The sequence below is a fragment of the Psammomys obesus genome, unplaced genomic scaffold (assembly GCF_907164565.1).
Source record: "Psammomys obesus unplaced genomic scaffold, mPsaObe1.curated_primary_1811, whole genome shotgun sequence".
Taxonomy (NCBI): Eukaryota; Metazoa; Chordata; class Mammalia; order Rodentia; family Muridae; genus Psammomys; species Psammomys obesus.
The window spans coordinates 7,565,797-7,593,484 of NW_026596152.1; the positions used below are offsets into that span (position 1 = coordinate 7,565,797).

General features: G+C 50.2%; 2 protein-coding genes, 1 long non-coding RNA gene and 3 other non-coding genes across 11 annotated transcripts in view; 1 reads left to right on the plus strand and 5 right to left on the minus strand.

Moving 5' to 3' along the window:
- The window catches only part of Lrrc75a (leucine rich repeat containing 75A), a 37,036-nt gene extending 14,393 nt beyond the window's left edge, over positions 1–22,643 (plus strand). Inside the window, exons 2-4 of the mRNA XM_055594153.1 lie at positions 9,446–9,574; positions 17,792–17,907; positions 21,233–22,643. Of these exons, the coding sequence (XP_055450128.1) occupies positions 9,446–9,574; positions 17,792–17,907; positions 21,233–21,764 (777 nt within the window). The 3' untranslated portion in view covers positions 21,765–22,643. The remainder of the gene's footprint in view (positions 1–9,445; positions 9,575–17,791; positions 17,908–21,232) is intronic.
- A 35-nt stretch (positions 22,644–22,678) lies between these two features.
- On the minus strand, positions 22,679–24,775 carry LOC129666844 (uncharacterized). The gene is made up of 5 exons (XR_008718661.1): positions 24,595–24,775; positions 24,349–24,390; positions 23,798–23,847; positions 23,043–23,107; positions 22,679–22,855 (listed from the first exon to the last, which is right to left on the minus strand). It is a non-coding gene; the product is annotated as an uncharacterized LOC129666844 (long non-coding RNA).
- On the minus strand, positions 22,924–22,995 carry LOC129667038 (small nucleolar RNA SNORD65). The gene has a single exon (XR_008718680.1). It is a non-coding gene; the product is annotated as a small nucleolar RNA SNORD65 (small nucleolar RNA).
- On the minus strand, positions 23,928–23,998 carry LOC129667032 (small nucleolar RNA SNORD49). Its single transcript, XR_008718675.1, has one exon. It is a non-coding gene; the product is annotated as a small nucleolar RNA SNORD49 (small nucleolar RNA).
- Positions 24,472–24,542, minus strand: LOC129667033 (small nucleolar RNA SNORD49). Its single transcript, XR_008718676.1, has one exon. It is a non-coding gene; the product is annotated as a small nucleolar RNA SNORD49 (small nucleolar RNA).
- Positions 24,776–26,594: 1,819 nt separating the features above from the next.
- The window catches only part of Trpv2 (transient receptor potential cation channel subfamily V member 2), a 22,941-nt gene continuing 21,847 nt past the window's right edge, over positions 26,595–27,688 (minus strand). For all 6 annotated transcript variants that reach the window (XM_055594377.1, XM_055594381.1, XM_055594376.1 and 3 more), the window contains one exon: positions 26,595–26,778. In XM_055594377.1, the coding sequence (XP_055450352.1) occupies positions 26,690–26,778 (89 nt within the window). In that variant the 3' untranslated portion in view covers positions 26,595–26,689. The remainder of the gene's footprint in view (positions 26,779–27,688) is intronic.

The following is a 27,688-nucleotide window of genomic DNA, read 5'->3' on the forward strand; positions in this document are numbered from 1 at the left end:
TTTTTTTTTTTTTTTTTTTTGAGACGGGGGTCTCACTCTGTAGCCCTCACTGACCTCAAATTCATAGAAATTTGCCGATCTGCCTGCCTCGGCCTGTGCCTCTGCCTCTGCCTCCAGGTTGCTGGATTAAAGGCCTACAACACCACAACTGGCCTCTTTATTATATATATACACACACACACACATATATATATGGATGGAGGAGCAAGAGGAGTTAAAGTGGGAGGGGAGAGTAAATATCAAAATATATGGTATCCGTGTTTGATAGTCTCAAAAAATAAATACTGTTCAAACGATACATATATATTAACTAGAGCAAATACATAAGCCAGTGACTTGTTAACGTCAGATATTACGAATTCTACCGTGGACTGTCCTTTGCGCCTGATGGCACAGTGAATGTTGACGGCAGCATCACCACGGCCCAGCAGTACTGTGCTCTAGGGTCCCAGTGTCTGCGGTGCTGGTGCCACTAAGTAGGAGTTTCTCTGCTCTCTTGTTATCCTCTGGGATCACTGTGGTGTTCCTGCTCCTCTCTTCCAGAATCATAATTAATGCGGCTTGTGCCTGAGATTTTCTCAATTAATATTCAGCATGCCACAACAGGAAGCCTAGGGCCTCCGTAAGCTGTTTGTTTGTTTGCTTGTACACAGACTTTCTCGGTGTAGCGCAGGCTGTCCAGGAACTCCCTCTGTAGACCAGGCTGCCCTTGAACTCCTAGAGATCCACCTGCCTCTGCCTCCCAGGTGCTGGGATTAAAGGTGTTTGCCACCACCACCTGACTTCCTTAAGCTTTTATTCATTTTTTTTTTCCTTCTTGGTTTTTTGAGACAGGATTTCTCTGTATAGTACTCACTGTCCTGGAGCTCTTGCTGCATATACCAAGCCTCAAACTCAGAGATCTGCGTGCTTCCTCTGCTTCCTGCATGCTGGGACTAAAGTCGGCGTGCGCTGCCATGTCCGGTCTGTTTCCTTAAGCTCTGAAATTTAACTCGCCAATTTTATGTAACCTTACACAATTGCATTCTAGGGCAAGGAGGGTAAACTTAAATAATTAAACCTCCTCAACGGTCTTTTTCTTCTGCAAGTGCTGGAAATCAAACCCAAGAGTTGGCATTCAGGGCACACACTTTACCTCAGATCTTCATGCCAGATGTCCTAAAACTTGAGGGAGGAAGAAGAGGAAAGAGAGAGAAAGGCAGGCAGGCAAACAGGCCTGAAGAAGGGGTTAGCTCTGACAAAGAGCTCTGGAAGTTTAAGTTAGCTTTGGTCGGAGGAGGCAGATCACTGCAGGAGTTCATAGTGAGGCAAGACCGTTTATCTTATGTGCACCAGGTAAAAGAGGGAGGGAGGAGCTTGCGTTATCCCTTTCAAGGGCACTGACCCAATGACCTGAAAACCTCCCCTCTTTAAGTTCCACCACCTGCTAATAGCATCATGAGTGGAACCAGGACTACACACACACACACACACACACACACACACACACACACACACACACGCGGTTCAATCCCAGCACCCACAGTAGTCGTGGTGCTCACTACCATCTCTAACTCCAATTCCAGCATAACCTGTGCCATTTTCTGGTCTCCAAGGGCACTGCACAGAGACAGAATATCCATACACATAAAATAATAAAATACATTTTTATAAAAACATAAACACTAAACAAATTGACCATCTGAATTTTTTTTTTTTTTTTTTGAGATAGAATCTCACTACATAAACCAGGCTGGCCTCAGACTCACAGAGATCCCCCTGCCTCTGCCTCCCAAGTGCTGGGATTACAGGTGTGCACCACCACACTCATGTTCTTGAGGGTTTGTTTGTTTGTTTGTTTCCCCCTACTTGGTGTTTTTTTTCCAGCACTGAGAATAAAATTCATGTGCTCCGCAAGCATGCTATCTCTGAACATCTCAGGCCCACTCTAGGGTTTTGTGTTGTATTGGCAACTTTCATACATATGAGTGTTTTGTCTGCATGTGTGTGTGCACCACCTGCGTGCTTGGTCCCCTCAAGGATCAGAAGGAGATGTCAGGTCCCTCATTCCGGAGTCCGAGATGGTTGGGAGCCACCATGTTGCTGCTGGGATCTGAGCCTGCCTCCTCTGCAGGAGCAACAAGTGCTCTTAACAGCCGATACAGCTCGTTTTAATTTTTTTTTTATTTTATTTTTTATATGTGTTGGTATTTTGCCTGCATGTATACCTGTGCACCGAATGCATGCTCGGTGCCTGTGGAGGCCAGAAAAGGGCTCAGATCCCCGGGACTGCAGTTACAGACAATTTTGAGCTGCCGTATGGGTGCTGAGAATCAGACCCGGGTCCTCAGGAAGAGCAGCAGATGCCCTCAGCTGCTGAGCCATCTCTCAAGCCCCTCTTCTTGGTTCTCTAAATGCTTCCGATACTGATCTGGGGACCATCTTCGGGGTAGGTAGTGGGACTACTACTTGCCGCCCTACTGTGTGAACTGACAGTCAGACAGAGGCACAGTGCTAAGCAAGGTCAGGGCTAGCAAGGGAGTCCTCTCCTCTTTCACCTGTTGGATCCTCTGCCACCATTGTCTTGAGCCACTGTGCTAGATTCCTGGGGCTGCTGGAACAAATTACCACCAACTGGGTGGCTTCAAATAACAGATTTTGTTCTTTTGTTCTTTCCTCCCTCCAGCTTCTGGGGGCTGTCACCACATCGGTCCCAGCTTCCCCACACACATCCCAGCTCTGCCTCTGCCTTCCGCATCACCCCTTCTCAGTCTGTTCTGAGGACACCTGGGTTGGGTTTGAGAAACCTGACAACAAACATCTTCTCAAGGTTCTTAAATTAATTCCGTCCACAAACACGGGTCCTTTTCGGGCAGAGGGGGCCACGTTCACAGGTTCTGGGCACAAGAGCATGAGGGTGTCCCGGATCGGGAGGGGGATCGCCATTTGAGCCCTGTGTGTTTCTCACATTGGACGTGCGCCATATCCCAGGCCTCCCTCCCTTTCCCCCTGTGACACTGTGAAGCAGCCCTTCTTCCCATGCTGCTGTCTTCCGAGGAAGCTCTGCTCAGGCTCTTCAGTTCCAGCGCACCCTGGCTTCTCTCCCTGGAGGTTTCCTGGAGCTGTGTTTCCTAACAGCACCTGACACTTCCCTCCCCCTCCCCTGGGATTCCCCTGGAAGGAGATAGGAGTTCAAGCACGAGCTACAGTGGGGTGTTTCCCCGGCAGGTCTCCTCCTCTGAGAAAAGCTGCCTGGGTTGCCCCCTGAGCCTGGAGGAGAGCCTGCCTAGCTGCTTCCTGTTTGCCCTCGGACATTAATTAATTTCCTTCTGGAGGGGGCCGTGTGTGATCATGAGCTCATTAGGCAGCTTTGCTGTGGCCATGTCTGTGTGGCATCGGTGCTGTTGTCTATTTTTCCAGTAAGTGTTCAGAGCTGTGGCCCTCCTCCTCTCCCCACTGTGTTGATGCAGAAACTGTGGAGTCATGCCTGGAGGAGAGGCAGACGCCAGCTCATTCCCTGCAGGGCAGGTCTTTGAAAGAAAGGGGGGGCGTTGGGGTTTAAAATAGAAAGTGCGTGGCAGTCCCCTCTGTGGCTTCCCCCGCGGCATTCCCTTCACACACCTCAGCAGACAACCCGTTCTCCAAAACCAAAATGGACCAGCGTGAGAACACTGCAGACTAAGACAGGTGGGCGATTTAGGAGAGACCCCTGTTGGCATAGTGGAGCTGGCCCTGGCAGGAAGGGAGCCAAGCTTTCTGAAGAAAGGTCGGGAGCCACTGTCTCCCGAAGCCTGAGGACTTCACCAAACACAGGCCAGAGACTGGCCTTGGAGCGGTGATTTGGGGGTGCCTCCCCTCTTCTCTCCCCATCCTTGCTTGTGTCTGCATCCTTTCAGAGAGGGTAGCTCAGGACCTCCAGCAGGAAGAGGATGCCGGGGAGGTGTGAAGGCTTGCCCACACGTGTTCAGCATAGTGCTGAAGGTGGTCCGCAGGCCTGTTACAACGCTCATGGAGCCAGCCTCTTCTGCATCTGCTGATGTGGAGATCTGGTTGTCTCTTTTCCACTTCAGAGTCACAACAGCCAATGCCTAACCTTCCCCAGGGTCGGCTCTAACCAGCCAGAGCTGAATTCAGCTTAGCCCAGGAGAAGGTGGCTCTAAGGAGCTCAGGTGTCCCTAGATATCACCTTCAGGAGTGAGCAGGTAGACAGGGCAGGGGGGAGGAAGCACCATAACGCTCCCTGAAACTGGACTGCAGGGTCCCAAAATTAATTCCATGAGAGAGGAACAAGAGGCCAGGGTGGGGTGGGGCAGAATGAGAAGATTAATGAGCAAAAGGAGGATCCCAGAGAACTGAAGGGCTAACTGACTCTCTGTCCTTTTCAGCAGTGCCGGATGTGGTGATGCTACAGAGTGTGCGATCAGAGACGTGGACGGCAGTGAGACTGCGCACTGCTGAAATGACATAGAAAACAAAAACACAGGGTCATTGAGAGCCAACATCAGTTTTCCCTAGACAGCAAAAGCTTGTAAATAGGTTGAAAGATCCCAAGCTTTCTCTGACAGTGATCTTGAAGAAATTTACTCCATCACTGAACCAAGCATAGTGACACACAACTTTATCCCAGCTTCTTAAGAAGCTGAGGCAGGAGGATTTTTAAGCCCAGGAGTTTAGGACCAGCAGGGACAAGTAGTAAGGCCTTGTCTGTTAGAGAAAAGTGAATGTTAACAACCTAGTATAAAAAGCAGGGGTTGGGAAACCAGACATTCTTCTTCCTGCTCCATTGAATGTTTCTTTGTTTTTCGAGACAGGGTTTCTCTGTGGAGCCCTGGCTCTCTTGGAACTCGATCTGTAGACCAGGCCGGCCATGAACTCAGAGATCACCTGACTCTGGCTTTGATGATACATGTGTGTTTGCTGGCCTGGGTCTCACTTTCTTTTTTCAAGCGTGACATAAAATTTATGAGTTTAACTTCCTTGGTGCTTCGGTCTGGGGCTGAGGCGGACACTTGCAGCCACAGCCCAGCCCCTCTCAGGAAGCGTAAAGTTCCTTCAGACCACGCAACCAGTCTCCAGATCTCATCTGGCAAAGCGGAAACTCCACGTCTGTTAAGCAGTAGTCTCACAATGCCCTGCCCGTCGCTGGGCAGCCCTCACTCTGCTGGTCTGTGTTTACCACTGCAGGGACCTCGCAGAAATGGGTCTTTGGCTTTTCCACGGCTAGCTTATTGCGTTCAAATTAGTGTTCTGAAGATTCGCCCTGTTTGGCACTTGCCAGAATTTCCTTCTTTATGAAGGCTGAAATACTCTGTTTTCTTATCTGTTCTTTCGTCCATGGGCACTTGGGTAGCTTCCACCCTTAAAAAAATATTTTTTTTTTGTTTTAATTTTATGTGTATGGGTGTTTTGCGTACATGTGTGTCGTGTGCCTGGAAAGGGGGATTGGATCCCCCAGAACTCGGTTTGGTAGTGGTTTTGAGCCACCGTGTGGGTGCTGGGAATAGAGCCTGAGCCCTCTGCAAGAGCCACCAGTCCTCCTGGCTGTCTATCCAGACATGGAATTGCTGGATCTTATGAGTCTGCACTTGGGTTTGTTTATTTGTTTGTTTGTTTGTTTGTTTGTTTAGAAACTGCTATGTCATTTTATGCAGTGGCCAGGCCAGTTTATTCTCCTAATAGCAAAGCACGAATGTTCCGGTTTCTCTTTCTCTTCACCAACTACTTGTTATTTTGGGGGGCCTTATGGAGGGCGGGGATTTTTGGATCTGAGAACTGGATCCAGGCTAAGAAGACAGGCCAAGAAGAAGCTGAGTGGTGGCAGGATTGGGGAGGGCACTGAGAAGCTGCCGTCACTGGAGTAGTTGGGAGATTTAGGAGAAAGTATCTAGAAATTTGGGATCATGGCGAATGGGATGCCTATTTGATGACTGAGAGTCATGACAATATGAACTATGGTATTGGCCTTCTGGGAAGCACAGCTGGGGTTGAGCAACAAACACAGACCTCTAGGAGCCTGGTTTGGGGAAAGCAGCTGGAGAAACAAAACCCCCGACAGCCTCAGATGTTTGAATTACTGAGTCGCCCAAGGGCAGCCTAGTACCTGACATTCGGAAGTTTCCGTGGAGCCTAATTGTCTTCAGGTGTAAAGGAATTTTCATAGTCTGTGTCAGGAAAGAACCCTTGTGCCTATTTGGTAATTGAGTGCAAGATAGAGTCTCACTGGGCAGGAAGAAAGAAGCAAGTGTGCAAGCCCAGTGGAGAGTTCGGGTGCCTGTGCATGCAAGCCTGAGTACACAGCGACAGATTTAAAGTAGCAGTGATACAGTGATAGAAGCTGGGCGGTGGCCTGGTTAAAATGCTTGCCCTGCAGCCACTGAAGGCTAGGAGTCCAGGTCCCCAGAAACCCTAATGACTTAGTTACTTTCCCATCACCACTATAAAACACCGTAACGAAGGTCAGTGCCTTTTCTACACGTGCTCATGCTGTAACAACCTGTGCTGGGGAGAATGAATGTTCGGTGCTATCTGTAGCATCCCCAACAAAGCATGAGGCCATCTCCAAGTGTGACCAACCTGCATTGAACTCCCCAGTCCCTGGAATCCTGAGCTAAATATAAACCACTTTATACATTTCACAGACTCAGGTATTGTGTTACAGTAACAGAAAATATGGGAAGGCAGTTTCCTGGGTCCTTGTCCCCATGGTTGGAGCTCTCTCTGGCAGAAAGCTTAAGGTCCTCAGGTTGATATTTTTTTTTCCCAAGATACCAGCTGTGGGTGTGGGTTTCCCATGAACCCCTAGTATCAGCACATAATCTATGCCCACATGGACCAGGCATTTCATTGGAGGGTTGGGCATGGTGGTAATAGACAAAGCTAGCCATATGTCTAGAGGAGTTTTTCAGAGTCAAAGCCTTTCCTAGGGCTCCCTACTTCCTGCTTCCCTCTTACCCTCCCAGAATAACACAGTCTTCTAGCGAAGCAGTCCCTGAATGGTTTTGGTAGTCCTTCAAATTACTGAGGGCTTCAAAAAGGTTTCCCTTGTGGAGATCCTGTCTAATGCTAGTTATAGTATTAGAAATTCAAGGGACTTTAGGGGCTGGAGAGATGGCTCAGTATGAGAGCACTTACTGCTCTTGCAGAGGACCTGGGTTCCATTCCCAGCACCCACATGATAGCTCACAACCATCTGTCACTCCCTTTCCAGGAGATCTAGTGCTCCCTTCTGGCCTCGCTGGTACCAGGCACTCGTGAGTTCAGACAAACACTCATTCACATAAAATAAAAACAAGTAAAAAAAGTTGGTGGGTGTTTAAAGTTTCTTGTTGCTGTTGTTTCTTGAAGGCAGGGGCTCTTTCTGTATCCCTGGCTGTCCTGGATTTCACTCAGTAGATCAGACCTCAAACTCAGAGATCTGGCTCCCAAGTGCTGGGATAAAAGATGTGTGTCACCAAGTCACCACACCTGGTTAAGTCTAAAAACAAAAAAAGTTCTAAGGAGAAGGGATTCTAAAGGACTTGCATGTTAATTTAGGTGACTGTTGTCCAGTGCCTGAGAGGGAGATTTGGGAATGGGGTAGTGGTCACAGAGTTTCTTGGTAATGAGAATGTTCTAAAATTTATTGTGGTGACTGCACAAAGGTTCAAACGTGTGTTTTTTTTTTTTTGTTTTTTGTTTTTTTTTTGTGCTGAAGATTGAATCCAGGCCCTCACACACGCAGAGAATATACTCTGCCACTGAGCTCTACCTAAGCCCCAGAATGTGTCCTGTGGATGTTTTATGTGAATTACATCTCAATAAACCTGTGTTTTTGTTTTTTTTTTAAGATTCATTTATTATTTATACAGAATCCTGCCTGCATGTGAGCCTGCAGGCCAGAAGAGGGCACCAGATCTTGTAATATAGATGGTTACAAGCCACCATGTGGTTGCTAGGAATTGAACTCAGGACCTTGGGAAGAACAGCCAATGCTCTTAACCTCTGAGCCATTTTTCCAGCCCTCTGTTTTTTGTGCGTTTTTTTTTAACTGATAAACAAATTTATGTATGAGAGAAATAGATTTTTACAAGAATAACTGAATTTTCGAAAGGAAAATAAAGACATGAGAAGAGGGGCTGTTTCCTGCTGTGAAGGTCCTGTGTCCCGCTTCCTACCAACATTCTGGCTTTCACAGTAGGTTATTTGGGACTGGGACCTATGCAGGAAGTCCAGGGTGGTACAGGTGCTGTCACTCAAAGGGGCCCTTGAAGAGCCTCTGGTTTGCCACGCAGACCTGGGCTCCTCCCGAGGTGTTTAGGACACTATACTGACTTCCAGTGTGAATCTATACTTGCCCTTTGGACACCCATAGCCTTGGCTGAAGGCCCGTCATCACTTGCCTCATTGTAAAATGTCCCCAAACCCACTCCTCTGAGATGGCCTGTGCATCTGTCAACATTTCAGGTCAGGGAGCAGATAGTGGCTTGGGGCTAGCCCAGCTCCACCCTCCCAGCAGAGCCCACCACCACTCCGCCTGCCCCAGGCAGTGACTTAGTGCCTGCTACTTGATGTTCCTCGCCCAGACTTTTCTGACGAGCAGCCATCTGTGCACACAGTTCCTAGAGATGAGCTGTTCAGAGCCTTGTGGGTGCCTCACTGTCGCAAGGCACGCCAGCCCCTCCGAGGCCGCCACCAGAAGGGGCCATATCTGGATTCAAGTCTTCCAGCTTCCTCATGCAGTACCAGCACCCCCTGACTGCAGCCTCCTGGGACACCCCCTCCCTCACACCCAGTTAAGGGACCCCGATGAACTGAATTAGAAGAGGAGACACCCCGATACTGTGGTTTGTCCTGTAGTAACACTAGTGCCTTGGGCACCTCCCTGGCGGAACCAGAAATCAAGCAAGCAATGAAGTACAGCAGCCTGTACCCAGCCAAAGGCTGGTGCGTTCTAATGTAGCCCTTAGAGCTCTGGGAGCCCCACCCCAGCTGGGATTCTTCCGGAAGGTGTTACCCCGAAACTCATCTCCCCCCATGGGAACCTCCTCCTTCCATCTTTTCCAACTCCATGATATCAGTGAGATAGACCCATCAAAGAGACAGCCCCCGTCAGCCATGCGGCTCCTGACTTGAAGGGTAGAAACTGCCTGCCTTATGAGGTAGAGCACTAAGGCTAGCCTTTCACCTGTGACTTCGTCCTGGTGAAAGCCAGAGGATGTTTGGGACAAATGTTTTGGGGAGAGGTTCAGAAACTAGGATGTTACAGCCGTAACCAGGGCTTGCGTGAACGTTGGGATTGTGGCTCCTTCACCTCGGCTGGAGACAGAACAGGCAGGGTTTGTCTTTGCTCCCTAAGAGCTGTTCTCTAGACCTTCCTTGCCTGGGCCCTTGGGGGAGCGGAGCTGCCTCCAGAGTCTGTGCCCACTTCTCTGGGCTCTCTGGATGGTTCGGACGGCACATGACCTCTGGACTTCCTTTTCTGTTTCAGGACCTGGGCATGGAGTCAACCTCCCTGGATGATGTGCTCTGTCGCTATGCCAGCTTCCGGAACCTGGTGGACCCCATCACACACGACCTCATCATCAATCTGGCTCGATACATCCACTGCCCCAAGCCGGTAGGCAGTTGTGTGAAGCACCCAAGACCTGGGGTGTGAGGTGGGCCCCTTTGTGGACAGCGCAGACCTGACCATGGTTGCCTAGGGAGTCGGATCTTTGCTCAGTGGAAAAGAAGCTTTCAGGGTTTGACTCTGTCTGTAGCTTCCTCTGGGAGTTTCTCTCTGGCTCCTGGAGCCACCTAGTGCCAAGATCTGGAGAGGAGGGAGAATGGCTGGAGAGGATGAGAGGTGGCCAGGGTCAACCAAAGACAGGCAAAGGAGCTCTGAGTCAAATTCAAGACAATTAGAGAAGCCAGTCATGAGGGCTGGTGGACTGGGAGAGGAGCTAGTTGATGCCAAGAGCCACAGGGAACCAAGTGGCTGAAGATGGGGCCCTGGGGAACAGGACTAGAAACGGCCTCTGTGGAAGCTCTGCAGGTGTCAACAGCCCTGCCTTTTCTAGAACAGGAAGTGAACTGCCTAAAGGTGAAGGGGAATGGCAGGTAACAGGTATCAAAAATAAACAGGTGAAATATCACTTTCATGTCCATTTGAGAGCTGAGGAAAACAGTTCCTGCGGTAGGCTCTCTTTCTTGAGGACTGAAGAGGTGATATGGTCCCCTCTGCAAACCTGGGGCCGGGCAGGACAGGAAGAGCAAACTGCCACGTCAGGCCCAGCGACACAGGCCCAGGCTAGGCTAGAACCTCGAGCTCCTTACTTCGGCCTTTTCCTTCCGCCTAGGAGGGCCTGGAGCCACATCAGTCTGTGTTACTCGGCTTAGGCTGCCAAAGTACCATTGCCCGAGGACTTCTGGGCAGAAATTAAAAGTTGGGGTGTCTGATGGGAGCTCTGTTCTCCATCTCTGATTACTGCCTTCTCCTGTTATCTTCACGCGGTGGAAAGAGGGCAGGCAGCACCCTAGACCTCTCTTAGAACAGCTTTGCTGGCGGGGGGGCACCACCCTGACAGTCTAGCCGTCTCCCAGAGGCTGTCCCCAGCACACCAATGGGGGTGGGACACAAACCTTCCTTGCACTGCATGCCGTCACCTTTTCCACATCACTTGATTGCCAAAACTTCATTTACCATAACCCCAAGCGGACGTCCAAACCGCCTCCCTCCTCCTGCTGAGAGCTAAATGAGATAGCTTGTGAGAGGTACCTGCATGGGCTTTGCCCATCTGACACCTGTACACCTGATTAGTAGCCGGTGGCACACCTCCTGCATGCCACTGGGGTACCAAAATAGCAGGGCAGTGTAGGAGACAGTAGCAGGTAAGACATGATCTCCACAGGCCCAGAGCAGCGTTGCTTTCTGACCAGTATTTCCACAGTCAGCAAATGGGCCCTGCCCTGCTGGAGGTTCGAGGACCACCATGGCTCCTCTAGGGCTCTCCTAGGAGTGGGTGAGACAGGGGTAGAAAGAATCTCCAAGCTGGTAAGGAGGCAGCCTCACCAGGGCCGCCCGAGTCACCTACACTGCCTCAGGAGTGACTGGCACTTCCTTCTCATAGATCTTTGCATCTGACCCTCTCCTAGCTACTCAGGTTGTGGCCCAGAGGTTTTAGACAGAAATGTCAGGACCACCAGCTATCAGATGGGAATCAGTTCCCATCGTGGTGGACCAGAAAAGAACAGAGAAAGGCTAGAACCAAGGACTAGGCTAGCATCTTCAAAGACCCCCTTGTTCTGCCACCTACGGCTCCACAACCACCCAAAATAATCCACCTCCTGGGAAACAAGATTTCAAAACATGGGCCTGTGTGGTGGGTGGGCATTTCAGATTCCAACCAAATACCTGCAATGGCCTAGCCCCTCCCACTAGACTCCCTCTCAAAGTTCTGTCTTCCAGTGGTACCAAGCTGAGGACCAAGTCTTAAACACGTGGCTCTTGCAGGCATTTAAAATCTAAATTATCAGGGCTGGAGAGATGGCTCAGAGGTTTAAAGTACTGGCTGCTCTTCCAGAGGTCCTGAGTTCAATTCCAAGCGACCATATGGTGGCTCACAACCATCTGTAATAAGATCTGGTGCCCTCCTTCTAGGCCATAGACAGATCACTGTATACTAATAAATAAATCTTTTGAAAATAAATAAATAAATAAATAAATAGATAGATAAATAAATAAATAAATAAATAAATAAATAAATAAATAAATAAATGAAATTTAGATATTGACAGAGGTGGTGGCATACGACCTTTAACCCCAGGACTCAGGAGGCAGAGGCAAGGGACCTCTGTGAGTTCGAGGCCACCCAGCTCTACAAATCGAGTTCCAGGACAGCCAGGGCTAAGACTCTAAGGATTTTCCATCCATCTTTTTCAGTTACATCTGGTTGGTTGGTTGGTTGGTTGGTTGGTTGGTTGGTTGGTTGGTTGTTTTGAGACAGGGTTTCTCTGTGTGGCCTTGTCTGTCCTGGACTCACTTTGTAGACCAGGCTGCCCTGGAACTCACAGCGATCCTTCTGCCTCTGCCTCCCCAAGTGCTGGGGTCACAGGCGTGCGCCACCACACCTGAGTACAGTTGCATCTTATAACAGGCAGGAAGCAGCATGTTCCACTGTGAATTTTGTGTGTGTTTCTGTATGCATGTGCGTGCACACACACTCACATGCCTGGAGGGGGTAAGAGGATGTAAGTGTCCAGATGCAGGCGTGCGCCTGTGGGTCTGTGCACATGAGATCAAAAGACAGCCTCAGGTGTCTGCTTAGAGGCCTTCTGCCTTTTGTTTGAAACAAGGTCCCTCACTGGCCCTTGTTTGAAGTACATTAGGCTAGCTGCCTCCACCTCCCATCTCACCACGGCTGGAATCGCAACCAGCTGCCGCAACAGCTGTCCTCAGAGCACACCCCATGCTCATCATGCATGCACATATCTACACTATTTAATATAAACAAGTGAAACGCAGAAGCAAGCATCTGTTGCCAGTGTCTGCAGGTCAGGAGTTCGAGGGTGCACACAGAAGGTCAGAAGATGGACTTGGGGGGATGGACGGGCCAGCAGAGAAAAACCAGCAGGCAGGCATACAAACTGGAGCAGTCAGAAACTGACTCATGAGTGAGTAGATTTATGAATGAGGGAAGCCTTTGGGTGGAGGACAAGGTAGTTGGAGCCCTAGAGGCTGTCATAGAGGTGCCTGCGAAATGAAGGTGGCAGGTGGGCCTGGCAGGTGGGAGACAGGGACGGCTGCTGGTTGGCTGTGAGCCCCCTAACCCTCTTTCCTGTAGATCGTGGAGGAGTCCCTCACAGTTCCTCCCCCTGGTGCTTGAGGACAGTGTCACTGGGCAGGTCTGGAGAGACTGGAGTCCTGCCAATTGTGCCGGGCCTCCACTCCTTCCTTCAGTGTCCTCCTCCATGGGTGGGAAAAAGAGCTGCTAGGAGAGTCAATTCCACGGTGTGACAGTGAGCCTCTTGTGTGGTTAACTGCCATTAACAGACACCCACGAAGTCCAGAGTCTTGCGGCCCATCCTCAAGGCATTACAACTACCAAGCAAGCGTGCTTTGTAAATTCATTCATTTCCCCACCCCCACCCCCAGCTCCTGCTCCATTACATCCTGTTTGCTCTTCATGGGGCTCATTCCCATCTGCACCCCCATAGTAGGGAATGTGGCTGTGGTCCCTGTTCACTTGTCAACATTCCAGTCCCTAGTAGGTGTTTCATTTTCAAGTCCAGGTTCCAGGGAGAGGGAGACATGCCTGCTGGTGTATTGAGACGCTTTGTGGACCAGCTATCAGGAGCTTAGTGGGGTCCAGTCGTACAGTGGTAGATGAGCCAAACCGCCCAGAGAAAAAGGAGATCGCCAAGGAGCATGCTAGGCCTAGGGGGTGTAGACAGAGACGCGGGTCACCCATGCTTGCTGTCCCAGAGCCACCTGGCCAGGGTTGCCCAAGAAGCAGCTACTCCACCCCTGTGAGGCAGCGATAAGCCGCTGACGCCGAAGCTGTCCGTTTTCGTGCTGGGTCCTCCTTTCTTGCCACCATCCCCCTATGCACAGGCACACACACTTTCCTCTCGCGGGCCAGCCCCACTCAGTCCTATTCTCTGCTGCAAGAAGGCCTTGAGAGAGCCTGAAGGAGAAGGAATGAAGAATAAATGCACCCTGAGTGAATGTTCGAAGGGCCAGGTTTCTAACAAGGGGAGTAGAGTGGATAGGTTCCCGGCTCAGCCAGGAAGCAATGTCTGGCTCCATTCCCTCCTGCACGGTTGAACAGTATGCCTTTCGTTTGCAAAGTGGGAGTGTCAGGAATGTGTGCGTTCATAGGCGCCCACGTGAATGAAGGAACTGTATAATGATTCCGAGATGCTCAGTAAAGGGTGAGAGGTATCGCCGGTGCTGGCTGCCATCTGGGCACTACAAAACAAAGAAGCAAAGACTCACGTTGGGTTTAGTTCAGGCAAGCGAAAGGAACTCCTCACGTGTGCTCTTTACAGTTACTCTCAACGCTAATTGGCGTGCTCAGCTATCCTCTATTGTCCCTGTTGAGCCAATGACAAGGCCAAAATCGACTCCAGGCGCTCTCTGGTAGCAGCCGCCTCGCCCTGTGCTCCGCTGCCCCCTGGTGGCCGACGCCCTGCACTACCAGTCCTCTTTGTTCTCTTCAAGATTCCGCTGCCTGAGCTGCCCCGGCTTGGAAGGCTGAGAGGGAGGGCCATGGTCCCGGGTACACTCCAGGGAAGTGACTGGAGGAAGGGCCAGAGCAGAGGGGCTCAGCTGTGGGCTTTGGGTCGGCTTCTTCCGGAAACTGGCAACAGTTCTGTCCTAGATCATCCAAGAATGATGTGGGGCGTGCCTTCCTTGTCCTTAAGGCCTTGAGCCTGTGCTTCACAAAGGAATCACTTTCCCTGCCGGACTAGGATGGGGAAGAGGGGCTCGGGAGACAGGGGAGCAGTCAGGAATAAGCTAGGGACAGACAAAATATTGCGCTTTTCCCAGAGTGGTGTGTCATGAAAGCAGAAGGGGGCTGTTCAAACCACACAAGGCTTAGCAAGTGGGAGGAGGAACAGAGGAGAGCAAATGGGGAGAGAGAGAGAATGTGAATAAGATGTATAATGTGTGTATGAAAATGTCATAATGAAACCTATTATTTTGTACACTGATGAGAAACAAAGTTAATCCGCTGCCAGAGGGCCTGCCCACTCACCACTAGAGCTGGTTTTTCTAAGGCACCCTGGGCTTCCAAGGCGGAATGAACCCTAGGTGGGCTGCGCCTGTGTCATGTCCCATCCTTGTACCCCATCCTTTGCCTCTAACATCAGGTGGCACCGTTACCAGTCCCCACGACTACTTCTCTCCCAGGCCAAGCCTGTGCTGGGAAAGCCCTCGCAGTGGCCACCAAAGTTGTCATTAGCCACCTTCTTTTGGGGACCTATTGCTTCGCTCACAGCTATTTTTCTGTGCCTCCTGTCTACTTGTCCATTGTTCTCTTAACTCCCGCCTCAGCTTATTCCACAGCCAGGGGTTCAACCAGATCCTGAGGAGCCCCAGCTGGGCTTCCCTGGACCCCTCCCCTTCAGCATGTTCCCACAGGGAATGGTTTCCCTCTCCGCATTTCCCTCAGAAGCCCCAACAAGTGACTGGTCATGTTGCCTACTCAGAAGACAGAGGTGCACTCATGCTTCTGCTCAGCTGGCTGGTGCCCCTTCCCATGTCACTCTACCTCAAGATCATGCTCTCTGGGGTGCTGAGTGGCCTGTCTCTTAGGTAACGACAGATCCTGCCACACTGACAGTTGAAACTATCTTGAGCCCCTTACGTTCTAGCCCAGATGTCCCCATCCCTTCACCTGCCTTCTGCCCGCTCCTTCTCTAACCTGTATATGACCTCTGTCACTTTCAGTCCCTTCTGTGGGCACAGGCCTCAGTCACCCTCTCAACTTTCAGCCCTCCTGCCCCACCTCGCAGTAAGAAAAGCCAGGATATAAACCTCAGCCACCATTCCTCTCCACTGACTCCCTTGCAGCCTCCAATGATGCATCCTCTGCCCTGTGTCACCTGTGCCCACCTGTGTGACAGAGCTAAGCAAGAATCTAAGTCGAGGAATCTGATGTCTACTCCAAAGGGTTGGTGTGATGTCTGGAGCGGACAGTTTGGCAGTCAGGCTGAAGCAACAGGGAGAGCAGAGATGCTGTGAAGAACCAGGACCTTTCTAGAGGGGTCCCACCAGTCTCCAGGCTGCCAGATTCTCTCCTTCCTTCCTTCCTTCCTTCCTTCCTTCCTTCCTTCCTTCCTTCCTTCCCTCCCTCCCTCCCTCCCTCCCTCCCTCCTTCCTTCCTTCCTTTTCTTTCTTCCTTCGGCTTTTTGAGACAGGGTTTCTCTATATAGACCCTGCTGTCCTGGAACTCACTCTGTAGACCAGGCTGGCCTCGAACTCACAGAGATCTGTCTGCGTCTGCCTCCCGAGTGCTGGGATTAAAGGTGTGCACTGCTGCTCGGCTCTATATTGATTCCCTAACCATCCATACTACAGAATGTGACCGCATTCAAAGACAGGACATTTAAAAGCAGTTAAAGTAAAAACAAGGCCGTATGAGGGGGCTTGTTCAAAACCAATATAGCTGGTATGTTCAGAAGAAGTGACAGTGACAAGGGCACAGACATGTCCAGAGGAAAGATCAATGTGGGGATTCAGGGAAACCCTTTACAGAAGGCTAGGGAAGGCCGCATCTAAGTGGCCTCTGCAACAGTAAGAACATTGATTTCTGTCAGTTAAGTCACTGCACTCCACACTGGGTTGACAGCAGTGGGAAGATTCAATAGAGAGACACCAGCTCCATTTCAAGGAGAGTCAATTCGGCATAGCCCGTGCCAGCTCTGAGTTGGGTGGAGAAGAATGAAGCCTAACCCAGGAATGGGTGGCAAGAACCATCTTTTTTTTTTTTTTTTTTCTTTTTTTTACCATTGTCACTCTGCTAATGAAGAAACAGCCTGTGAAATCATTCAGAACAAGGACTCCAGACCAGATTGTGCGGGTTCCACATCTTGGTTTGTGGACGGCCTTGAGCGAATTAAAGTGGCCTTTCCGTGCCTTTAGCTCTCTTCTAGGGGTTGGAGGGTTATCGACACTGGCTGCACGCACTGTGGAGGACACACTGAGTCACTGCTACTCAGGCGCTTTGCCTAGAACCCAGCGCACAGCAAGTTTGCAGTGAATTCGGTCTGTAGCTGTGAACACATCCGGGAGTTCAACCAACCACGGATCAAGAGCACCCAGAAAAGCCGGATGGTGGTGCACGCCTGTGATCCCAACACTCAGGACGCAGAAGCAGATGGATCTCTGAGTTCGAGGACAGCCTGGTTTACAAAGCAAGTCCAGGACAGCCAAGGCTACACAGAGAAACACTGTCTCGAAAACAACAACAACAAACAAATACATATATTGAAGGGACACAGTTCATCCCATGGTGCTGAGGGTCACAAACTCAAATGCTGATGAAAGGGCTGGAGAGATGGCTAAGCAATTAAGAGCACTGGCTGCTCTTGACGAGGAGACTGGTTCAATTCCCAGCAACCACATAGTAACTAACAATCATCTGTAACTCGAGTTCCAGGGACTCTAACAATCATCTGTAACTCGAGTTCCAGGGACTCTGATGCCCTTTCTGGCCTCTGTGGGCACTGCATGCATACATACAAACAAAACATCCATACACATGAAAATTTTAAAACATCAATGCTGATGAAGCAGACAGGTTGGGAAGGAGTTGGCCCTCTCAGATTTCTCTTTTCCCACTTTGGGGAAAGACATTAAGTCAAAATAAGATACTTTATTATGTGAAATACAGGAACCTTTGTTCATGAGCATAGCCCTGCCTTTGTGAGTGAACAGAATGACTGAATACTGCGAGTTGGCAGGGGCCGTATGATGTTCTGTTTAACAGGTCTGTTCCAGCCAGTCATGGCCAGACCTGCAATCCAGACTCTCTATAAATGTTAGGTTTTCCAGTGGTAGCAGCTAATTCTGAAGGCAGAGGCTCAGAGAGTAGCTTAGCAGTAGAGCATTTGCTTAGCATGTTTGAGGCCCTAGATTTGATTCCTAACACACACGCATGCCTGCATGCACACACAGACAGAACTTGTGCCTGCTGCCCCTGCCACCAAAGGCACTTAGTGGGGCCAGCAGGGTAGGCTTCTCTTGTTCTGAGCTCCCAGAGAGCCAGGGAGTCTAGAGTGGGGATCAGGGCACCTCCAAGTCCTCCAGGGACACCTCACAGACCTGTGCCTGTGATTGTCTCTGCAGGAAGGTGATGCCCTGGGTGCCATGGAGAAGCTGTGCCGGCAGCTGACCTACCACCTTAGCCCTCATTCACAGTGGAGGAGGCACCGAGGGCTGGTGAAGAGGAAGCCCCAGGCCTGGTGAGTGGCAGTCCCCTGTAGTCTGCCCTGCCCCAGCCCTGCTGACTGATCCCTTCCTGGGGCACTGCTGAGGGAAGGGCCCGTGCCAGAGGGGGTGTCAATAAATCCTGCCTAAAGGAGGTAAGATTATGCCAGATTTAAGGACCAGGAAAATAATGTGGTCATTTCAGGTACATGAGAGATGCTGAAAAGGACATCCTTGGGGTGGAAATGTGGAACATGGCTCCCAGGTGGGCAGGTGGGCACGGAACATAAGGAATTTCTAATTCCTAGCACTCTGGGATGGAAGCCAGGCATGGTGGTGTACCTCTGTAATCCTGTACTTTGGAGGCTGAGGCAAGAAGATTGCCTCAAGTTCTGGCCACTTCCAAAAAGTTCTCTGAGATGTATGTCCTGCCAGGGGACCCAGACTCTAGCCCCGTCTCAGCCACGCAGCAGTGAAGACCCTCCAGAGTTCTATAGCCCCTGGAGACCAAGCTGGAGGGCTTGAGACACATTACACAAAGGTCTCTTGGTAGGAAGCCATGGACACAGGCTGAGAGCAGGCTTCCTGGAGAAGGAGGCACTCCTGATTTTTGCAAATGACACAGGTGATTGGCTTGCCTGCTCAAAGACTGGCAAGGCCCTGGTGCTGTGCCCAAGATCATCCTGGTGGCTTTTCAGGGGACTGGGAAGGACAAGACATCTGGCAAAAGCAGCTTTAAAAGGAAGAGAGTTTATCTGACTTACAGTTCCAGTTTAGTCTATCATGGGGGAGCCAAAATGGCAGGAGATTGAAGCCACTGGTCACACCGACAGTCCAGAGCATGGAGAAAATGAGTGCGTGCATGCCTAACTCTCAGCTCTTTCTCCACTCAGTCCCAGGCCCAACCCAGAGAATAATGGTGCCTACCTACAGGCCTATTTTTCTTGTATCAGCTAACTCTTTCATCAAAACAGGTCTGTCCCTCGCCTCTGGGGCCAGAGAGATGGCTCAGAGGTTAAGAGCACTGTCTGCTCTTCCAGAGATCCTAAGTTCAATTCCCAGCAACCACATGGTGGCTCACGACCATCTATAACTAACCATCATGGGGCTAGAGAGACGGCTCAGCAATTTAGAGCACTGGCTGCTCTTGCAGGTGATTGGGGTTCAGATTTCTAGCACCCACTTGGAAGCTCAGGACCATCTGTAACAGCAGGGGATCCAACTCCATTCTGGCCTCCTCCAGCAACAGGCAGGCACATGGCTGGCAGATGTCCATACACATTAAGTAACAGAATATTAAAAGTAACCAAGTCTGTGTCTGTAGTAATATATGCATGTGAATGCAGGTGCCCTTAGAGTCTTGAGCAGCACTTCTCAACCTGTGGGTCTCGACCCCATCAGGGTTGCATATAAGTATCCTACATACCAGATACTTACATTTTGTTTGATAACAGCATCTAAATTACAGTTAAGAGGTTATCAATGATATAACTTTATGCCTGGGGAGGATCATCACAACCTGAAGAACTGTATTAAGGGTCACAGCATTAGGAAGGCTGAGAACCACTGCTCTAGAGACATCAGGTCCCCCGGAGCCGGGGTTACAAGCAGTTGTGAGCTGCCTGGCATGGGTGCTGAGAACCAACTCAGATCCTCTCCAAAACCACTGTGTTCTTAACTGCTAAGCCACCTCTCCAGTTCTCCCGACCCCTGCACCTTGTTTTTGATTGGTTTGGGGTTCTGTTTTTGTTTTTGTTTCTGGTTTGGTTTGGTTTTCCAAGACAGGGTTTCTCTGTGTAGCCTTGGCTGTCCTGGATTGGCTTTGTAGACCAGGCTGGCCTCAAACTCACATCGATAAGCCTGCCTATGCCTCCTTGAGTGCTGAGATTAAAGGCATGTGCCACTGTACCCGGCTTGGTTTTGATTTTTGAGACAGGGTCTATGTAGCTCTGGCTTTTGTTGAACTCATAGAAATCCGTCTGCCTCCCAAGTGCTAGGATTAAAGGCATGGGCCATTGTGGACAGCTTTGTTTTGTTGTTGTTTTGTTTTATTTTTGAGACAAGGTCTTTGCAATGTAGCTTTGGCTGGCCTGAAACTCCCTGTGCACGTGTTCGCACACGCACGTGAGCGCACACACACACACAAGCTTTATAGTCAGGGCCTTCCTACTTGACACTGCTTCAGTTGGGACTCTTCGCTAGCTCTTCTGATGGCCCATGCTTGCTTACCTTTATATCAAGTTATATATGTTGTCATCTTTATTTGTTCCCTGCCTTCTCCATGATAAAAGGAAAACAGAGCTGCTATCTACTTTGTTCACCATCGTGATGCCAGTGCCTAGGTCATTGCCTGGCACATAGTAGGACCATAACAAATATTTCAAGTGAATGGGTAGACTATTTTTGCCATTTGACTGGCTAAGCTTTTGAATCTGGTAAGCAGTGGGGATGATTCAAACCCATACCAACCTAACTCAGGGGTGTAGACAGTCATCCATCTTCAGGATGCCGTGTTGTCTTTGTTAATGACATTGATGTAGAACCCAACACTGATGTCACAACCAAATTCCAGGCAGGATTCTAGGCTGTTAAATCCCACGCTCTTGAGACTTTTATCTTCAATTCCAACGAACAACATTAATTCATCTCCCAGCTTCAGGAAGGCCAAGGGGAACTGCTTCGGGGAGGCTAGCTGCGACCCTGGAGCTGCACACACATCCTTCCTGCAGCAAGTTGAGCGTGGGGAACTCAGAGAATCGGTAACGCATCAACAGGAGCGAGGCCTGGGAGCACACGTGCCATCAGGCCAAGTACAAGGCAAGAGGCAGCAAGATGGCAGGGAGAGGAAGGAGATGAGAGCAGCAAGCCTCCAGGAGTCCTTTTGCTTTCACTAGCCTGCTGTTCTCAACTTCTGGAGGCAAGCCAGCTGCCACTCAATTGCGGGAGCTCAGCCCCCAACCGTGACTAACAATGACAGCAGTTCTCTGACTCAAGGAGGCACTTTGTGTTTAGTATCCCCCATAACCCTATTTTTATTATTTATTTATTGGGCAAGCAAGTGACCTAAATCAATTAGAGCACAGGATAGGAAGTAAAGGACTTAAGAGGAGGCAGGCACCATAGAAATCCAAGCTTGGAGAGCAACTGGGATGGCAGCCGCAAACCTTATGTTCTGCCCACTCGCTCAGCCTGAAGCAGATGCTGAGGAAACAGGACCCCCTTGTCTCTCTGTCCTGGCAGGGGATAGAAGTGAGGTCTCAGGTCAGAGTCGAGCAGAGGCCAGCTCTGTGGTCATAGCCACTACTGCCCCCAGGAAAGGCCTGCCCTGCCTGCTTAGGCTTCTTGTTCCTTTTTTTCCAGTCTTAAAGCCCTCCTAGCTGGGAATCCTCCAGACAACATGGTGGATCTGTCAGGCATTCCTCTGACTTCCCGGGACCTGGAACGGGTGACCAGCTACCTTCAGCGCTGCGGGGACCAAGTGGACAGCGTGGAGCTCGGCTTCACGGGCCTCACAGATGACATGGTGCTGCAGCTACTGCCTGCACTCAGTACCCTGCCCCGCCTCACCACACTAGCCCTCAACGGCAACCGCCTGACCCGGGCTGTGCTGAGGGGCCTCACCGACACTCTGAAGGACCCCAGCAAGTTCCCCAACGTCACATGGATTGACCTGGGCAACAACGTGGACATCTTCTCATTACCCCAGCCATTCCTGCTCAGCCTGCGCAAGCGTTCTCCAAAACAGGGTCACCTACCCACCATCCTGGAGCTGGGTGAGGGGCCAGGTACTGGGGAAGAGGCCAGGGAAGGTACAAGTCAGCAGGACCCTGGAGAAAGCCCTGTGACACCTGCCAGAGACCATGAAAGTAGGGAGTCTGTGATTCAGACCTGACATGGATATAGGGGTCCTAACCAGTCCTGGATAAGGCAGACAGGATAGGGGCTTCCCCCATCTGGGTGTGTGGACAGCCCCACCTAGCTCTCACTAGGATGAGATCAGAGTACTAACCTTAGGTTTTCAAGCCCCAACTCCCTGCTCAAGGGACTCTGGTCTCCAGACTTCCACAAGGACCAAGTGCTCTGCAGTGAGCCCACTCACTAATTCAGGCAGATACCATAGGCCATTTAAGGGTTAAGACCTGAGGAGCATTCACTTTCTTCCTGGTTCCCAGGGCCTTCTTGAAGGTGGTATATAAAGTCCAGTTCAAGCTGCAAGCCTCCCTCTATTGGCTGGCAACTGCAGAGCAGCGCTGTGCCTACTTCCCTCACGCCCCAACCAGCACAACTTTTCTAACCTGCTGTTTCAGACCTGTGTTTAGTCCCTGGAATGGCTTTTCAAGAACAAAACCCACTTAAGGCTCTAGGACCAGTCAAGGCCTAGTCAGCAAAAAGGAAAAACTGGGGGCTCCTTTGCTCACCATTTTCCCACAAACACTCCTAGTCTCACAATGAACAAGCCCAAGAGAACTGTTAAGTGATCCAAACCTGGTGGACAAAAACCAGATATGGGGAAGCACAGGCTTACTACAGGTTGGGTAAACAAGCTGGCTTGCAGGGTATAGGCACCAAACAGACACAGCCAAGGTAAAGGAATTGAGTGTGGGTGCCTTACATGCTTTGGAATTTTTGCCCCAGTCTTAGGTTGTGAAAGCAGCTCAGACTGACCAGAAGTTTACAGTGCTAAGGCTGGACTTAACACCTGACACTCAAGTTTCCTCTTCAAATACATGTTTTTAAGGACCAATGCCAAAGACTATGCTTCATTAATGGTTAACTGCACACAATTTAATGAATTCACTCGATACATCAATTTTCTTAAATTAGAATTTATTGAAAGACATAGAGGCTCCTGTGGGACAGGATTACCAATGTGCTTGCACAGAGCAGAGTCAGCAGACACATCCTTGAAGTACTTTCATACCAAGGTTTAAAGAGGCTGCTTTCAGGATCTTGAGTTTTTGAGGACTCCTCGGGAGAAGCCACCTGCAAATGAACTAAATTTCAGAATCACTGCTGCTCCAACCACTGGCATTCAGAGTATTTAAAGATATCTTCAGAAATCCATAGGCTCACCACTAGCAATCTGCCGGTAATTCCAGCTATTTTAGGTGATCTCATCATCTGATATCTTTTTCAGGGCAATAACAACCAGTCAATGTACAAAACTTACCTTTGCCACTGCTGCCCACACAAACCGCATTCCAGCACTCAGTTCTTGAGGAAACGGACACACACCTAAGATGGGTTGCAGAAACAGGACATTATTTCCAATGCTGGCCTCTTTTTTTTTTTTCCCGAGACAGGGTTTCTCTGCTTTGTAGAGTTGGCTGTAGACCAAGCTGGCCTGAACACGGCGCTGCTGCTGTCTGCTTCCCAAGTGCTGAGATTAAAGCCATGCACTGCCACCCAGTGAAACCCACAGCACACCCTACACATCCCAAGGGAATAGTTCCCAAGTTACTAAAGTGCAATCTTAATTAACCTGTGAGATGGCTCTCTGGCAAACCAGCAAAACTGAGTTCAATCCATCAGAGCCAAATGGTAGAATGAGTTGTCCAGTCTACCACACAAGTTAATGTTTAAGTTTATTTTTAAAGAAGACATTTTATACACACACACGATTGTTCTATCTGCATTTATATCTTCCAGAAGAGGGAATCGGTTCACATTATAGATGGTTGTGAGCCACCATGTGGTCGCTGGGAACTGAACTCATAGCCTTCGGAAGATCAGACAGATAGCTCTTAACCGCTGAGCTATCTCTCCAGCCTCCAAGTGAATGTTTCAAGACCTGAGTTAGTGGGCTGGAAAAGTGGCTCAGTGTTCAGAGCACTGGGGAGTCCCAGCACTCACATAGTGAACCACAACCACCTTAGTCTAGTGTCCTTTTCTAGACCCAACTAAAACCCCGAGATGAAAGTTTACCTTATGTGAGGCCATACTGCTGGCAACCCTCCACTCTTTAAACTTCCAACCTAGAGGAATAGAGTGGGGCATCTGTTAAGAGTTCCAAGAGTTAATCCTAAGCACTGGCTACTGGTGAGGACTTGACTGCAGTCAGCCAGGAGCAGGTATCGTCAGTTATCGCTTCTGACGGCACTTCCTACAAGTGATCTCATCACAGCAGCCAAGCACTTCACTGTCCCACTCCAACGGGTCGTTTCAGCCATTATTGGAGACCCTTGTTAGATTACCCGTGTGTCCTTATGCCAGAAAATGCTGGCTTCCCTGGCACCAGAGATACAGAAGGCTAGGAACCACCGCACATAATAGTACGATAACAGTAATAGGGCCTCTTCCCCGGTGAGCCATCTCCAGCCTAGGAGAAATATAGCTGGAACACTTCTACATAAAACATGAACTCAATGCAATCGTCACTTTAGGGCTGTGGCTGGAACGCACTATCCAGTAACACCGCAGGTTAAGGAAGGGAATTATGCAACTCTTGGCCACACGCCAACGGTTCAGAATCTTACCTCATGGCGGAATCCTGCTCCTACTCCCCGTCAACACCGCGCCTGGAAGTTAACAGGGTGAGAATGAAGAGGCAATCCTAGCAGTCGTGTTCAACCCGGAGTCGCGGAGGCCTGCGCGACTGCGGTCAGCTAAATAGGGACGTCGTCAGTTCTCGCTTCGGACGGCACTTCCTATTACTGGTATCATCAGGGGCAGTCGACACCCCGCCCGCGTGCGGCGCCCCGGGTGGCGGACCCCCGACTTACCCGGCTCCCCTGGGTCTGCACGGCGCCCACGGCGGAGCTGGGAGACCGGGCTCGGCGCCCACCAGGCTCGGCTCCACCAGGCCGCGGGGCAGGCGCCAGCCGCACGGGTGAAAGAGACAGGACCCCATGACGTCCGCAGAGAAAGCCCAGCACGTGCGTGCCCGTCTCTTAAGGGCTCAGGATAGACCACTCCGCACGGGAAGGGGGGGTGCGGGCAGCAAAGGCTCACGGGAACTTCCGCGCGCCCACCCATAGACCCCGCCCCGCTGCCCTGGTCTCCCCCGTCCCGCCGAGCGAGTGGGCTCCGCCGCCCTAGGAATTCTGGGTAGCCAGGAGCGCGGCGACTGCTCGGCGCGCCTGCGTGAAGGTTTGCGCGCCGAGTCGGGACCGCCGCTCCGTTTCTCTGACGCGGTGGGCTTTTGTGAATGCTCAGCTCTTTGTGAGTTCACAGCTGCTTAGGAGCCTGAGGCAGCAATTCGAATCGAGCCTGGGCCGTTTAGTTGAGCCTCTGTCTCAAAATCAGAAATTTTAAAAAAAGAAAAGAAAAACGGGCCAAAATAATGTAGCTGAGTTTTGGCGAGCCTGCGTGAGCGTGTTTAATCCTCAGGACCTGGGAACGGAGAGCATCGTAAGGACATTGGCTGTTCTGAGGCTCACCTGAGTTAACACACCCGAAACTGCATCCAGAGAGAAAAGGAAATAGTAGATAGTAGCTGAATGTAATGATTCGGGTCGTTCTGCACCATGTTTCAGCATGTCCGCGGAACTTTTCCAGACCCGGCGCAGACAAGCCCTCATTCGTTCGAATCCAGAGGAGCTCTTGTTTGATCTATTTATTTCGCTTGCCCCCTGCCCTTTCCACTTAGGCCTCGAGATTTTTTTTTTTTTTTGCACCGGGCTTTTTTCCTGGACAATAGGAACTGCTAATGCTATCCCTTCAGTACATGGGCATGTTTGGGTTTCTCTTAAGGGTTGGGAATACAGCTCAGTAGAGTGTTTCCCTAGCAAACATGAAGTTCTGAGTTCGGTCCCCAGCACCTCAATCTGGGCATTGCGTCAAACTTCCAAGCTCTGGGGATGTGGAGGCAGCAGAATCACAAGTTGAAGGTCATCATCAGCCACGTAGAGAGTTTGAGGGTGAGGCTAGCGTGGGGTTCTCTGATTTCAAGTCCATTTCGGCCTACAGAATGAAATCATGTCCCAAGACACCTCAATGCAAAGTCTGATAGAGCTATTATTATATATGATATGCTGGGTTCTGTCCAGTGACACCTGCATTTTATATGCAAATGTACTGACGAAACAACTCATTTTGACGGACTAGAAAGGTGGTCCAAAAAAATAAACTTGGGATTCTTCCTCTTCTCCATCCCCTCTCCCCCCTCCCCTTTCTTTTTTGGGTTTTGTGTTTTGTTTTGTTTGAGACAGGGTTTTTCTGTGTAACCTTGGCTGTCCTGGACTTGCCAAGGACTTGCCTGGCTGGCCTTGAACTCACAGAGATCCTCCTGCCACTGCCCCCCCCAAGGGCTGGGACCACATGCGTATGCCACCACTCCTGACACACAAACATTCTTAAAGGAAATAAGATCGTTTATTTTAGAACCAAATATGGGTGACCATGGCCAGAAACACAGATTCAAGTTTCCCCAAATACCATGTTCCACTTTGGAAGTGGTTTGGTTTGGTTTGGTTTGGTTTGATTTGATTTGGTTGTTGTTGTTGAGACAGGGTTTCTCTGAATAGCCAGCCATTGCTGGCAATAATCCAGAGCTTAAAGGACTGTCATCAGAGAGGTGGGAAGGTGGCTCATGTGTACCCGACCCTCGAGCTGCCCCTAATCCTTAAGCCTGCCAAGTGGGCTGGAGCTGAGGCATGGCCAGTGAGGGTTTGTTTCTAAGCAGACTAGCCCCTGACCAAGGTTGGCACCTAGAGACACATGCAAATATTACCAGATGCAAGGTCCCAGTAACTTTTTCAAATAATACAACTAGAAGACTTAGTTATGCAAAAAAATATATTTCCACCAAAATTCAGTAGCTTCGGGCATGGCTGGAACGATTCCCTGCCATCCCCCACCAGCCTGCTGTCTCGGCCATCAGGGGGACTGGAGGACCTGGAGGGGCACATGGTCTTCCTCTGAGGCACAGTCCTTCCCAGGTTTAGAAGTTGGGTTCTTTTGATTTCCTGTAAACAGAACGAGGAACATGATGGCTCCCTGGAAGGAGCTGCCAGGGAAGCAAGAGCGGGCCACAGCCATGAAAGCCCGTCATGTTCTGGGTATAGCAGAACGCTGAAGCTCCATCTCCCTGCTTTTCTCCTTCTAGCAGAATCTCCTGACCCTTTCCATGGGCCACTTAGGGGCCTCCCCAAGAAACTCAAAAGAGTTCCCCTGAGCATCAGATCAAGAGGGAGGGATGGGCAGAGGTCCCACACCTGGGTGTGAAGGGTGGAGCTACATACATGCTATCTGCTAGGGCAGCCCCTAGGCTGCCACCCAAGGCTGGTGTGGCCAGCTCAAAGCAGGGTTTGACATTGGGATTTGAGTATGGAATACCTGGACCAGATGAGGGGTCTCACTATCCTGGCATTTTATGACAGGATACAGAAAGTAGAAAGGAACCCCTTAAGCCAGGCATGGTGGCTCACACCTGGAATCCGAGCATTCTGGGAGGCAGAGGCATGCAGATCACTGAGTTCAAGGCGAGCCTGGTCTACAAAGTGAGTCCAGGACAGCCAAGGCTACACAGAGAAACCCTGTCTCGAAAAACCAAAAGAGAAAAAGAAAGGAGGGGGGCTGGAGAGATGGCTCAGAGGCTCAGAGGCTCCAAAGGTCCTGAGTTCAATTCCCAGCAACCACATGGTGGCTCATAACCATCTGTAGTGAGATCTGGTGCCCCCTTCTGCCATGCAGGTGTACATGCAGGCAGAATACTGTCTAAATAATAAATAAATCCAAGGAAGAAAGAAAGAAAAGAAAGAGAGAAAGAAAGAAGAAAAAGAAAGAGAGAAAGAAAGGGAGAGAGAAAGAAAGAGAGAGAGAAAAAGAAAAAGAAAGAAAGAAAGAAAGAAAGAAAGAAAGAAAGAAAGAAAGAAA